The sequence below is a fragment of the Oncorhynchus mykiss genome, chromosome 7 (assembly GCF_013265735.2).
Source record: "Oncorhynchus mykiss isolate Arlee chromosome 7, USDA_OmykA_1.1, whole genome shotgun sequence".
NCBI lineage: Eukaryota > Metazoa > Chordata > Actinopteri > Salmoniformes > Salmonidae > Oncorhynchus > Oncorhynchus mykiss.
The window spans coordinates 17,050,877-17,065,458 of NC_048571.1; the positions used below are offsets into that span (position 1 = coordinate 17,050,877).

Genomic DNA, 14,582 nt, shown 5'->3' on the forward strand with positions numbered 1-14,582 from the left:
AAGGATGCGTATATTGGCTACGGCATCTCAAGATGCACAAACAGTACTATTTCTGCTTTTTTCTAGTATTTTTAGCAAAGGTCTTGTAAGGAACGATGCGAGCACACTCGTACAGGTCAACCAGCTGAGTTTGGGTAGGCACCAGTTGAACTGAAGCATGATGACGCCTTTACACTTCAGTGTATACTGATGTTATACTGGGAAACTGAGTTTCCATAGCTAGGGCTGACAATGAGGACTTGTGAAGAGCAGAATCAACAACCTCTGCATAATCAAAACAGTTGCTTTGTGAAAAGGTGAAAGTCCCGTTAGCCATGGTGATGTAAACGACAGCTTTGGCCCAGTGAGACATGGGCCCACGTAGATGTAAACAGAAAAGGATGAGCCTTTTGGGTAATGGAGGGATGAGATGGAGAGAAGTTAAACCTGCTTTGTGTTTGGTTTCCTTGCCATGACATTAACATGAATGAATATTGTGATACTGGTATCGTCCCAGCCCTATCAGACTGTCAGTGATAAGTTGTAACATTGTGTGCACCTCTGATGCAGTGCATTGAGTCCTGGGCAAACACTCCCAAAAGTTAATTTCAAGTGCATGTTCCTTAACAATGATAGGACCCAGAATTGGGGGAAAAAAATTTACTGACTGGCAATTCAAAGCAACCAAATTCAGCAGATCATTGGCATTAATGACCCTCAACATGTATTTCAAACACATGGTAAATTGAGTTAAGTTTAGTACGATAGACGGGTGTGCCTGAAGGCACTTACAGCTGCTGATTATTTTCAGTAAAAAATGTGGTCATGCGTAAAAAAAAAAAAAACGTTGGGTAGGACCGGTGTTTAATGCACTGGTGTACATAAGTATTGGCGCCTGTAGAAAGTAACGGATTTATGTGTAGGTTATAATTTGTAGACCGTGATCGCGTTGAGCAACATTGTTTCAATCATTGCAACACTGGTTACACTACTCACCGGCCCGCCTCCCTTTGCAATAGATGTCAACCGTCAAAACGCGCCAATGCTACATTGTAACAGGTTAACCCAACTAATGAAACGAAATTCTACTTGCTAATAATGATACGCCATGGCTAAGTAAAACTGGAATGATATAATAGGCTACGTTTCAGGTCTAATAACACGAGGCAATGCATTTCACACTAATAAAAACGTTATTGCAAACAAGATAAGTCAAGTTTTGAAATCTTCGCAGACAGATGTGACCGCGTGTCACATAGCAAAATGTTGTGCTTTCGTCTAAGTGCAAACTATTATTGCGCAAATAATGAAGTAGCTTGTTTGCCAAAAAAACGTTTTTCAGAGATAAAGACCGTTTAAATTTCCTCACAAATGTATCAGTAATAGGTTGAAATGAAGGCCCGTCTTAGCCTACTTTTGCAACACGTCGAGTACACAAAAATCGCCCCTTTTTCAGCAGCTTGCAGAAGCTCTTCTAAGGAGACAGACAAACTCACCTCTGGTGAAGGACTAAGGCTTCAAAGACCGACAAGATCCTGAGTATTCAATGCTTTCAGGTTATCCAAGCTGTAAACTAAACGACTATATTTAATGTACCCTTGTCACCTCCAATGTTCTCGTGAAGCCTGTTAGAACGGACATGAGTGAAAAAACCGTGCAATTGAGATCCACCGTAAGGCGATTTGTGAAGACATTCAATATGGCCGTCGGACTAGTCGAGGCCAGGCGTGGTTGATTTAATATGTGGGGGTACCCGCTCTACTCAGTAGCAGCGATGAGAACTCCCCCAACTTTAAAATAGAGTATTCTAACAGTGTCGGTGGGTGTACTCCATGCTGTCATAGTTGTGTGTACAATATATGATACTAAATGGAGGGAGAAAATCAACATTCCAAATCCTACGAATTGCCCTGAAGCCAGGTTGCACACACACACCTTGTCCTTCTAAGTTATCTCCATTTATTCCAGTTTCCTTCCTTTCACCTGTGGATCAAATATAGTCTATGAAGTATGCATGATACATAGAACAATAACATGGGGAAAGTCAGTACACAAAGGGAAACAGTATCTATATTAGTTATATTATATCACAACGAACATGGTATCAGTTTTGTCTCAAATAAGGACTCTCACAAATAAGGATGTCTGTGAATACTTATCTCATACCTGCTTTGTAAAACACTGAACCCTTTTCCATTAAGTCTTTGTCTTCACAGAGCATCACAGAAACATTGGTGGGAAAAGTACCCAATTGTCATACTTGAGTAAAAGTAAAGACACCGTAATAGAAAATGACTCAAGTAAAAGTCAGCCAGTAAAATTCTACTTGAGTAAAAGTCAAGGGAATTTGGTTTAAAATATACTTAAGAATCAAAAGTAAATGTAATTACTAAAATATACTTAAGTATCAAAAGTCAAAGTAAAATAATTTCAAATTTCTTATATTAAGCAAACCACACGGCTCCATTTTCTTTTTTATTTTAGTTACAGAAAGCCAGAGGCACACTCCAACATTCAGACATCATTTACAAACAAAGCATGTGTATTTAGTGAGTCTGCCAGATCAGAGGCAGTAGAGATGACCAGGGATTTTCTGTTTATAAGTGCGTGAATTAAACCATTTTCCTGACCTGCTAAGCATTTAAAATGTAACGAGTACTTTTGGGTGTCAAGGAAAATGTATTGAGTAAAAAGTACAATATCTTCTTAAGGAATGTAGTGAAGTAAAAGTAAAAGTAGTCAAAGATACCCCAAAAAACTACTTAAGTAGTACTTTAAAGTATTTTTACTGAAGTACTTTACACCACTGCTCACAAATAACTCTCCCTCACTCAATAATCTTCCAAGGCAATGCAATGAATTCAAACATGAGAGTTACACATTATGGATCAATTTATAACACTTATAATGTTCAGCTCTGTGAAGATGTTTGTTTAAATTTCATCAGTTGGTTTTGTTAGGCTATATTTGCCGTGAGCCTAAATGGGTATACTCTTGAAAAAGTTAAGAATTCCATGTTGCATTCCCTGATCCGTCTTTACTAACACATAACTTTGCATGCTACGTCATCTAGTGGACACAAACTGTTATTACACTAAGGAGACACGAAGAAGTGTGTCTTCTAAAACACTGGTTTAGACATTTCCTTGACCACGCAATTAAGCATAACTTGATGTTTCAGAGATTTACTGGTTTGGGTGAGCAGCAATCAAAGCATTTTGTATTTCATCAACAGCGGGAGTGCTAGTACCAGTTAGAATTGTAGATCTTAGTTCTCAGAAATGATTTCTTAATTCTAAATTCACTTTATTATTGGGGTCAGCAGTGGGTCTACATTCTCTCAGCTGAGACTCTTTGTTTCCTGATGAATTGCTGGGTTCTTGCTGATTCAGTATGTGGGTACTTCCTGAAAAACTGCACAATCTGGGGTAATCTCAGTAACCTTTTTATTTTATTTATTTTTTATTTCACCTTTATTTAACCAGGTAGGCTAGTTGAGAACAAGTTCTCATTTGCAACTGCGACCTGGCCAAGATAAAGCATAGCAGTGTGAACAGACAACACAGAGTTACACATGGAGTAAACAATTAACAAGTCAATAACACAGTAGAAAAAAAAGAGAGTCTATATACATTGTGTGCAAAAGGCATGAGGAGGTAGGCGAATAATTACAATTTTGCAGATTAACACTGGAGTGATAAATGATCAGATGGTCATGTACAGGTAGAGATATTGGTGTGCAAAAGAGCAGAAAAATAAATAAATATAAACAGTATGGGGATGAGGTAGGTAATATTGGGTGGGCTATTTACCGATAGACTATGTACAGCTGCAGCGATCGGTTAGCTGCTCAGATAGCAGATGTTTGAAGTTGGTGAGGGAGATAAAAGTCTCCAACTTCAGCGATTTTTGCAATTCGTTCCAGTCACAGGCAACAGAGAACTGGAACGAAAGGCGGCCAAATGAGGTGTTGGCTTTAGGGATGATCAGTGAGATACACCTGCTGGAGCGCGTGCTACGGGTGGGTGTTGCCATCGTGACCAGTGAACTGAGATAAGGCGGAGCTTTACCTAGCATGGACGTGTAGATGACCTGGAGCCAGTGGGTCTGGCGACGAATATGTAGCGAGGGCCTAACCTAACATGAAAGTACTCTGTTATAACAGGAATCTTGAATTCATACCTATAGATATTCCGTGGAAAGTAAGCAATTTAGACTTGGCCATGAATAAGATTTCCAAATTCGTAAAGTTGGATTTTAAAGGCCTATCAAACCTAAAAATCTCTCAAGTGGATGATTGAGACAAAAAGGCTTCTCAACAGTTTTTACCCCCAAGCCACAAGACTTCTGAACAGGTAACCAACCAATGGTTACCCGGACTATTTGCATTGTGTGCCACCCCCAACACCTCTTTTACGCTGCTGCTACGCTCTGTTTATCTTATATGCATAGTCACTTTAACCATACATCCATGTACATACTACCTCAATTGGCCCGACCAACCAGTGCTCCCGCATTGGCTAACTGGGTTATCTGCATTGTGTCCCACCTCCCGCCAACCCCTCCTTTTACGCTACTGCTACTCTCTGTTCATCATATATGCATAGTCACTTTAACTATACCTACATGTACATACTACCTCAATAAGCCTGACTAACCGGTGCCTGTGTATAGCCTTGCTACTCTTATTTTCAAATGTATTTTTACTGTTGTTTTATTTCTTTACTTACCTACACACACACACACCTTTTTTTTTCGCACTATTGGTTAGAGCCTGTAAGTAAGCATTTCACTGTAAAGTCTACACCTGTTGTATTCGGCGCACGTGACAAATAAACTTTGATTTGATTGTGCTCTTGGACACCTAGAAGCTCTTCGGGAGCTGGGTTTGGCTCATAACAGATTCACAACCTTGGCAGACCATTTGTTTCAGGGCCTGGCCAACCTCTCCCTGCTACATCTGGACAACAACCTCATTGCAACCGTCAGCTCCTCATCCTTTCAGCCTCTCTCCAGTTTGAAGACAGTGAATTTAACCAAGAACAACCTTTATATGGTTGGCTGCCTAGAAGGCAACCCATAGACTTGCTCCCACAAAATGTCCAATGCTTGGTCGTGACAGTCGGCCGTGGCCTGGAACCCCTCCATCATACTGCGAAGCAACTCCTCGTGCCTACCAATGGTGGCTCCTTGGGAGGGTCAGTCGTGGCCAGTTCGTACTATCAGGAATCAAGGTAAGACCCAGATACAGACTGTCAAAGTAACAATGTTTATTGTGGCAACAGGGACAGGCAAAGACAGGTCAAGGCAGGCAGGGGTCAAAAATCCAGGGTAAGGCAAAGGTACTGGACAGCAGGCGGTCTCAGGGTCAGGCAGAGTTCAGTAATCCAGAGGTGGAGCAACGGTACAGGACAGCAGGCGGTCTCAGGGTCAGGCAGAGTTCAGTAATCCAGAGGTGGAGCAACGGTACAGGACAGCAGGCGGTCTCAGGGTCAGGCAGAGTTCAGTAATCCAGAGGTGGAGCAACGGTACAGGACAGCAGGCGGTCTCAGGGTCAGGCAGAGTTCAGTAATCCAGAGGTGGAGCAAAAAAAAAATTACACATACACATAATTCAATCATAACTTGATTACAAATTACGTCATAAAGGAAAACGTCCCTAGCGGGCGGAACAGATATGACAGCTTGTTACACAAAGGAAAGGGGCTGGGTTTGAGTGAAAGAGCGGGAAGATTGAGGAACAAAGGGAAGAAGTGGTGCTATCGTAAATACAGTATCTTATGCATTCTAAATTACCGCCCATTTGGAAAAGGAAATGCAATAAATATTTACTCTGAGCTGCGCTTCGGTAGGTTGGTGGTAGATGGAAGGCCGTGTTGCCCAACCAAGTCCTTTGAAGAATGTCTCTGGTGGTCAATTGGATACGTTGTAGTAACGTCGTTGTGTGGTAGACGGGATACTCTGTCTGTTCCTTCCTAACCTGCTAACTCAACGGCTAGGAGGTATCACTTCTGTAGTGAATAAGAGTTCAAAGTTTATACCATTCGCAACAAAAGCTCACGCTGATGTCGGCTTCGTTCTGTAGTTATTATCTGAACCATTCTGACATAGGGCCGTCGTCCTACATCCCCGGAACAGAAAGTTCTATTGTCGTCAAGGGCTTATATAGGAAGGGAGGGGAGGGCGTGTTTGAAAAGTTTTATAGCCACATATAGCCAAAACCCACATCTCACATTTTAGAAGCTAAAATCACATTTCATCCCATCACAAATAATTTAATATTCAAACATTTAAATTGAACAACAATTCCATGTGAATCCGATAACTCTGATGTGTAGACTTTCCACATAGAGTTTATGTCATCTGATCATTGATGAGAATGTCTCAGATGACAACCGAACTGACATCATATTCATTAAGTACCACCGCATATGTTCCATTGGTTGGATTACCAGAATATAGTTCATTTCCCCCCACCTTCTGATGTTTCCAGAATCTCTATGTTAACCAAGGGGTTTGCAAATGTAACCTCACTAGGGTAGAGAGAGGAAAAAGGGGGGAAGAGGTATTTATGACTGTCATAAACCTACCCCCAGGCCAACGTCATGACATAGGGAAGATGGGTGACACCTGGAGGGGGGAGGAGACAAGCACAAGGACAGGTGAAACAGATCAGGGCGTGACAGTCACAAGGGACTTTCTCATCTACCTATCAACTTTCTTGAAGGTCTGAAATCTTCATTGGTATTCCAGGCAGGGATTCTTAATATTAAGGAGCTGTACTTAGACATATTCATTCACACACCCCGGTTGTGGTTCCTTGAGATCAGTAAGAATGAGTTCACAGTCCTCACTCCAAAGCTGTTTCACCCAATCTCAAGGCTCAACAGACGGTATCTGTCCTTAGATTTCCTCATAGGAGCAAACCTCAGCAGAGTCACTTTCTTGCAGGTGAGAAAGAACAACATAACAGTAGTCAATGAGACAATAAGTTGCGTTCTTTCCCTGCCTTGACATACCTGGACATGCAAGATAATAATTTTACCTGTGGCTGCAGCAATGTTTGGTTTGTCCAGTGGATGGAGAACGACAAGCAAACACAGGTTGTTGGCTCCACAGAGTTTACCTACAACCATCCTGCCGAGCTAATGGGCCCCAAGCTGTTGGATGTTGAGCTTCAGTTCTGTACAGTACACTTAGGACTTTACTACTGCATCTCTTCCACTTTTCTGGTCCTCCTCACCCTGATGGCATCCTTTGCCTACCACTTCCTGAAATGGCAGGTAATAGACGGCTATTACCTCTTCTTGGCTTTCCTCCATGACACCAAGCAAAGGAATAAGCACATGCCTCGTGGATGTCAGTATGATGCCTTAATCTCCTACAACGTCTACGATGAGCCCTGGGTCCTGAAGGAGCTTCTGCCAGAGCTGGAGGGACAGCAGTGCTGGAAGCTGTGCCTCTACCACCGGAACTTCCAACCAGGCAAACCAATCATAGACAACATTATGGACGCCATCTACGGAAGCCGCAAGACCATCTGTGTGATCAGCCACCGCTACCTGAAGAGTGAGTGGTGCTCCCGGGAGATCCAGGTGGCCAGCTTCCAGCTCTTTGATTAGCAGAAGGACGTCCTGATTCTGGTGTTCCTGGAGGAGATCCCAACCCACCAGCTGTCACCCTACCACCGGATGAGGAGCTGGTGAAGAGACACACCTACCCGAGTTGGCTCAGAGCTGGGGAGCACACCAGGGTCTTCTGGCAGCAACTACGGTTGGCTTTAGAGACCAAGGACGGCCCTGCTGAAGAAAATCCCATCCTCTCTGGGGTGGAGGCTCTGTGACTGTGACAACTTGATTTGAAACAACCATCACATTCTGAACCTTTTCTTTACATCTGCATGGGAATATCATTAAGAAATGCTTATACATAATTAGCCAGTTCATGATCACATTTACCTGTAAGACTTATTTTTGCTGGTCATACTGTAGAATTACTCATCTGAATGTACAGTATTACTTGATTTTTTCCTGTATCTTAATTATCTCATGAATGAATGCAATATAATCATACTGTTTCAGTTTCTTTGTATCTTTTTAATTCAACTCATCTCTGTCATACACAAATATTCAACAAAAATGTGATAAAATATTATTTGAACCTTAAAAAACATTGTTTGGGTGACTTGTGAGTTGTGGTGTCAAGTTAAAGTAACTGCCCAGTGTTTCCAGATTTCTATGAAATATGTCCTATAATTCATTCCAACATGAGATAGTTTTCCTTCCACATTTAAAAAAAAATGAAGTATGTATAAATGCAGCTTTTCTGTGTTGGGAAGGATGTGTGAGTACCCCAACACAACAGAATGGTTTTGGCATATACTGATCATTACAAATATGAATGCGATTAGAACACTGATGATATCATCCTCTATGAGGAAATAGCAAGCATTTTTGAAACGGTCTGTTTGAGATAAAAAAATTACCTGGGATTTCGGAAGTGTTTTTTCTCAAATGTATGCTTTGGCCACAGAAAAGAGTATAAGATGAGTCAACATTATTTGGGTATGAGTTAACAGAAAACCTTTACTGGACAGTTATTTTAACATGTGATTATACGTTTTGATGTTGTCCATTGAGAACAGATGATCACAGTTGTTATTCTTCAAAAAGGTATCCAACATAAACTGACTCCTATTCGACACAGCGCATCATGTCTGGGGTGATTGTTTTAGGCTCTTGGAGCATCTTGCTGAAAGCCAGGAGCCTGGGTGTCTCGTAGTGGTAGTACTCAGAGCCCACATACACTTTGACTCCATCACGGCTACACATGCCTGCCTCGATGCCGGAGATGGGCAGTGGGGCCTCACTGGCTACTACCCTAGGGGTGGCAGATAGGTCAATGTCCAGCATCTTCTGTCCTGTAGGGGGAAATAGAGACAGGAAAATAGTTTTTCACTGAGTGTGTTAAAGGTTCCCAAAGATGACTCCACGTTTGCCCCGCAGGTCTTGTGGCACGTCAGGCCTCTCCAGCAGGGGGAGGTAATGAGTCATTAAAGGTCCAATGCAGCTGTTTATTTAAAAAAAAATTAACATCAAATCATTTCTGACACAGGAAAATCAGAATTTTTGTGAATATTGATGTAAAAAGAGCAACACTTTTTTTTTGGATAGATTTGAATGTACTCAAGTTCAATGTCCAATTAGTTACCTTGAATAATGTGCACAATATGGTGATCTGCACAAACAAAGGCTGCGTTCACAGGCCCTTCGATGCCCAGCTCCGCATTCAGGCTTTTAGGGTAGCCCTCAATCAGAGTGGAGGGAGCTGCTGATTTGTAGATGTAAACTTGGTCGCCCTGTCAACCGGAAATGGTGGTATTCAGGTGTGTTTTATGTGCCATGGGACAAACAGAGGCATGATGATGTAACAAACAGTTGACTGAATGAAAGTCATTTTCTATATACTCAAATCAAATCCATTTTTGTTGTTGTCACATCCTTCGTAAACAAGTTGTAGACTAACAGTGAAATATTTACTTATGGGTCATTTTCCATCAATGCAGAGTAAAAGTGACACGGGGAGTAAATACATTGAATAACAATAAAGAGTAAAAAATAACATCAGGGACTACAAGTACCGAGTTGATGTGCAGGGGTACGAGGTCATTGAGGTAGCCACGTACATATACTGTAGGTAGGGGTACTGTAGTGAGTAAAGCTCTGAACATGTTATTTATCGCAAGTGAAGTCCCTGTCTTCCCCTACATCCTGTAACCTTTGACCCACCTTGATAATGTAGATCTTGTCACTGTAGGAGAAGACTGCGTCCACGCCGTTGGTCACTTCCTTCCAGGTTCTGGCAATGGGGAAGGTATGTTTACCATCACGATGGGTGTCTAGACGCATATAATTATGACCTGAGGAAGTGGGACGGAGGTGAAAATTGGCAACTGTCTAATGCGAGTTGTGCGCACAATTGAACACAAAGGCTTAGTTCTTACCAGTGAAGGCATAGGTTTTGCCTGAGTCGTCTGAGGTGATGGCATCCAATGTCACTTCACTGCATTTGGGAACATTTGCCTCACCGCCATGGCCTACAATCCAACAGTAACATGTCTCAACACAATCCAAAAGCTTTTTTTCCCTGAAATGGTGTTGTTATTACCATTCACCATTCATCTGTTCAATCTCACACCATGCACACTGGGCAGAGGAGGCTGGTGGGATGAGCTACAGGAGGACACACTTATTGTCATGGCTGGAATGGAATAAATGGAATGGAGTTAAACATGTGGTTTCTATATGTTTGATGTGTTGATGATACCGTTCCATTTATACCATTCCAGCCATTACAATGAGCCCATCCTCCTACAGCTCTTTCCACCAGCCTCCTCTGACAATGAACTGATTTTGATAAAGGAGGAAGGGTAACATCCTTTGCATGGTTCTCTTACCGAAATTGGGGCAACTCATGAAGTAGTGCCTGGAGTCCTTAGGGTACACTCCATTCACCTCCCCAGATACAGGGTGGAACCGGGTGAAGTTGTGACCATGGAAACAGTAGTATTGCTCTAGCCAACGGAAGGCAGACGTACAGTTGGGCAGGTGGGCCCACTGTTTCTCCTTTACTGACTGCGTGGCGATGTCATAGTTGTACACTTCTTCTCCTGTGAGAGAGGAAACATATGATAGGCAGCACACACCAAGACTAGAAAACTTGATTTCCGTAACACATTTCCTGGTATGTTGTCTGTGAATAAATTATAAATGTTTAGGGCCTCCCGGGTGGCGCAGTGGTTAAGGGCGCTGTACTGCAGCGCCAGCTGTGCCATCAGAGACTCTGGGTTTGCGCCCAGTCTCTATCGTAACTGGCCGTTACCGGGAGGTCCGTGGGGCGACGCACAATTGGCCTAGCATCGTCCGGGTTAGGGAGGGCTTGGCCGGTAGGGATGTCCTTGTCTCATCGCACACCAGCGACTCCTGTGGCGGGCCGGGCGCAGTGTGCGCTAACCAAGGTTGCCAGGTGTAGGGTGTTTCCTCCGACACATTGGTGCGGCTGGCTTCCGGGTTGGATGCGCGCTGTGTTAAGAAGCAGTGCTGCTTGGTTGGGTTGTGTATCGGAGGACGCATGACTTTCGACCTTCGTCTCTCCCGAGCCCGTACGGGAGTTGTAGCGATGAGACAAGATAGTAGCTACTAAAAACAATTGGATACCACGAAAAAGGGGTAAAAATAAATAAAATGTATAAATGTTTATAGCAACAAACCAGAGAAATGTTCATTATGGTCTTATGTGGGGCATCAAAGGGTTAACAGGCTTACCCTTGAAGAATAGGACAGAGTCTGAGTTACACTCTCCCTTGGGGCACTCCACCGCAGCGTCCACGTGGCTGGGCACCCCTGGGAAGTCCAGCTGGATGTCCTTGGGGTAGCCCTCCTCCAGACTGTGGTTATAGTAGCTGAAAACCTTGTCGTCCTGTAATTGAGGAGGGATGGAGAATACGGAGTATACTAAGTGAATGCTGTCAGAGGTGTCATATACCCCCAAAATCTGAGGGTGCACAAAGTATGTGAGGATGGCAGGGGGGTGGTCCGAAGTTGGAGAATTTAAAAATGTTCAAACACCTGCACAGCCTTTTTCTGCAATCTAGAGCCATAATCATTATGCTTAATTATTTGTAAAAAAATGTTTATTTTTCTGCATATCTAAGCATATCTCAAGCTTTCTGTCTGTTCCTGACTGATGGTTATTTTTTTAAAGAAACTAAATATGCTTCTCCGCATCTCTGCTAAAATCTGGGTAAAAGATTGAAGGAATGTGAGTCTTATTCAGTACATTTAGTTATTGCTTGCTTTTATAAAGTCTACCAACCTTGCTAGCAGGCATGCTAGATAAGATAGTTCGACAAGCTAGCTACTCCAACTTGATTGATAGCCTGTAATGGCTTCTTGCTAGCTAGTTATGCGGTTGGGAGATTGGGAGCCTATCTGGGCTAGCTAAAGCCAACTTCATAAAGTTGCTAGGTGGCTAGCAGCATGACAGAGAAACAACAACCAAAAATGTTTAAAAATAAATCAAAATAAATCTCATATATATATATAGTATGTCTTTTTTTACAGGACAAATCTGAGAGGGCACATGCTACTATGCCACCTATGGGAACACATGATTGCATAACTTGACTTTTAAAAAGATTGCCCAAGCTGATGAGTCACTAGTAAAACTACGTGTTAAAGTTCCCTATTCATATGGATATCGACTACATCATTGATATTGACAGTACCAGGAAAAAGTAGATGTGATCATGTTTTTCAGGTTTTTCTTTGTTGTGCATGCGGAAGGCAGCGTCAACATGCCCCAGGTGATGGTAGTTATCTAGCTCCTTGAAGAAGGCACTGGAGACCTGAGCTGGACCCTTGAAGCCGTTCCACAGGTGATCCCCTTAGAGTAGCATAGTTCAGATCTGGGATCAGATATACTCATGGAAATGTAAGCTCTCTCTCCTTACACAAATATCTAGTCCATCCCACGTTTACAGGTCATGTTAGCCCATATCAAAATACCCACTAACTAATCCACTACACTCTTGAAAATAGGCTTTCAAAAGGGATGTTTGGCTGTCCACATAGGAAAACCCTTTTTAGTTCCAGGTAGAACTCTTTTGGGTTCCATGTAGAACCTTCTGGGAAAGGGTTCTACATGGAACCCAATAGAGTTCTACGTGGAACCAAAATTATTCTACCTGTAACCAAAAGGGGTTCCTCAAAGGGTTCTCCTATGGGAACAGCCGAAGAACCCTTTTAAGTTCTAGATTGTACCTTTTTTCTAAGAGCGTACCCGTAACCCTAGCCATCCTGATGGGGACATAATGACATTTCATGACAATGACAAAGCCCACTGTAGGGAGAATGAGGGTAAAAAAAAGACGACTCATAACATGGTTTTAATACCCTTGAAGAAGAAGGTGTGTCCGTTCTCGTCGGGGACGATGGCGTCAAACTCGATGCCGTCACACCGGTCTGGGTTGGCTTTGTGGTGGGCCTGATCCTCGTGGTGGTTGTGGTCATGGTCTAATGGGCCAGTCAGAGTCAAGGTGAGATGCACGTTGAATGACTTTTCATTATTCCAACATTTCTCCACATGAAAGGGTGCGGTGTGGTGATTTGGAAGTCATGCATCCTACTCTCATGTAAAAGCATGTAGGACATGAGTAATGGGCTGAAAGGGAGTTGAATAACACCTGTGCCCGTGACAAGTTGCAACCCTAGTTGTTTGCCTTGCCTAGCACGTCTGGATCAGTCAATGAGTTTTGAGGTCCTACATTTTGACAGGCTGTTAAATGAATATGGATCTTAGACTCACCTGCCATCATTACATCATGGATCCTGCATAGAAAAAAAAGCAGACATTCATCATAAACCATAATGTCCTCATTCTGATGAGACATGAGTCAGGTCATAGAGATGGGAAATGAGATAATACACTGCACATCATAACGCCACCCTCTGGGTAGACAGACCAATAATGATGCTGTAGTATACACAGCCCTATTCCAAATAGAGCAGCTCAAAGGGACACCTGATTGATATGAAGGGGATCCGTAATGATGAGGTAACGGGGTGAATCAGTGACAGAAGTGCTGAGGTACACAAATGACTTTGACCCCTCTTTGTGTGTTTGGGTTATTGATCCTGCCTTGACCTCTGTGACATTGCAAACAAACTTATGGAACTAACCCAGCCAATGTGGGGGAGCATAGTATCCAATTGGGTTGCGTAAGACATGTCTTAACACAGCACAGTGAAGCCCATAATGTGTTGAATAAAGTAACAATTCAACAAAGTAAGTACAGAGGCAATTTAGAGGCAGTGTATTTTGCTGTGGCTACCCTGAACATGAATAAGAGAATAATAAGATGCCATTTTGGTAGCCCAGCGGTTAAGAGAGTTGGGCCAGTAACCGAAGGTCGCCGACTGGGTGAAAAATCTGTCAATGTGCTGTTGAGCAAAACACTTAACCCTAATTGCTCCTGTAAGTGGCTCTGGATAAGAGCGTCTGCTAAATGACTAACATGTAAATGAAAAGGCTTAGCAGTTGATCAGCAGTACTCACGTTGGAGCAGCATAGCTGAGTGCTAGTGCCAAGCACAGGCAGAGTGTTTGGGAGAGAAGCATCACGTTGAGCGGTCCTCCTCTGGGTCCAGGTACCGAAGAGAGCTGAGCTGAGAAAGGTGCCTGAGCAGGAGCTGACCAGACCTTTTATACTGGATCTGCCTGTGAGGGGGTGGATTTACCAATGTGCCTTTTGTGTGTGGGAGTGTGAGTAGTTCTGCACTTTGTTTACTGAAAGAGCAGCAGGGGGGGGGGGGGGGGGGTAGCAGTTCTGTGCTCTGTTTACTGAAAGTGCAGGGGGAGTGTAGGACTTTTTTCTGTTGCAAAATGATTATTTAGCAGAAACTGTTTTATATATGCATCTCATATAATGCAATCAATATGAGCACATTTAAAAATGAGTTTATATGGCAAATTCTAATAAATATTGAACATGTTGGGATGTTACACATTAACCAGGTTTGGCCAACATCATTGGGTCAGATGAAAT

At 42.8% G+C, this 14,582-nt stretch overlaps 2 protein-coding genes and 1 pseudogene across 4 annotated transcripts in view; 1 reads left to right on the forward strand and 2 right to left on the reverse strand.

Annotated features, from left to right (window-relative positions):
- The window catches only part of LOC110527401 (radixin), a 36,108-nt gene extending 34,392 nt beyond the window's left edge, over nucleotides 1-1,716 (reverse strand). For all 3 annotated transcript variants that reach the window (XM_036982822.1, XM_036982825.1, XM_036982823.1), the window contains exon 1: nucleotides 1,476-1,716. The gene's annotated coding sequence lies outside the window, so the exon portion shown is untranslated. The remainder of the gene's footprint in view (nucleotides 1-1,475) is intronic.
- Nucleotides 1,717-6,880: 5,164 nt separating this feature from the next.
- On the forward strand, nucleotides 6,881-8,543 carry LOC110527402 (annotated as a pseudogene).
- On the reverse strand, nucleotides 8,054-14,256 carry hpxb (hemopexin b). The gene is made up of 10 exons (XM_021608647.2): nucleotides 14,094-14,256; nucleotides 13,344-13,366; nucleotides 12,932-13,051; nucleotides 12,265-12,422; nucleotides 11,303-11,456; nucleotides 10,435-10,647; nucleotides 9,982-10,074; nucleotides 9,767-9,897; nucleotides 9,189-9,336; nucleotides 8,054-8,898 (listed from the first exon to the last, which is right to left on the reverse strand). Exons 1-10 carry the CDS (start codon nucleotides 14,153-14,155, stop codon nucleotides 8,672-8,674), a joined length of 1,329 nt encoding a protein of 442 aa, XP_021464322.1. The 5' UTR covers nucleotides 14,156-14,256; the 3' UTR covers nucleotides 8,054-8,671.
- Between the last annotated feature and the right edge of the window lie 326 nt (nucleotides 14,257-14,582).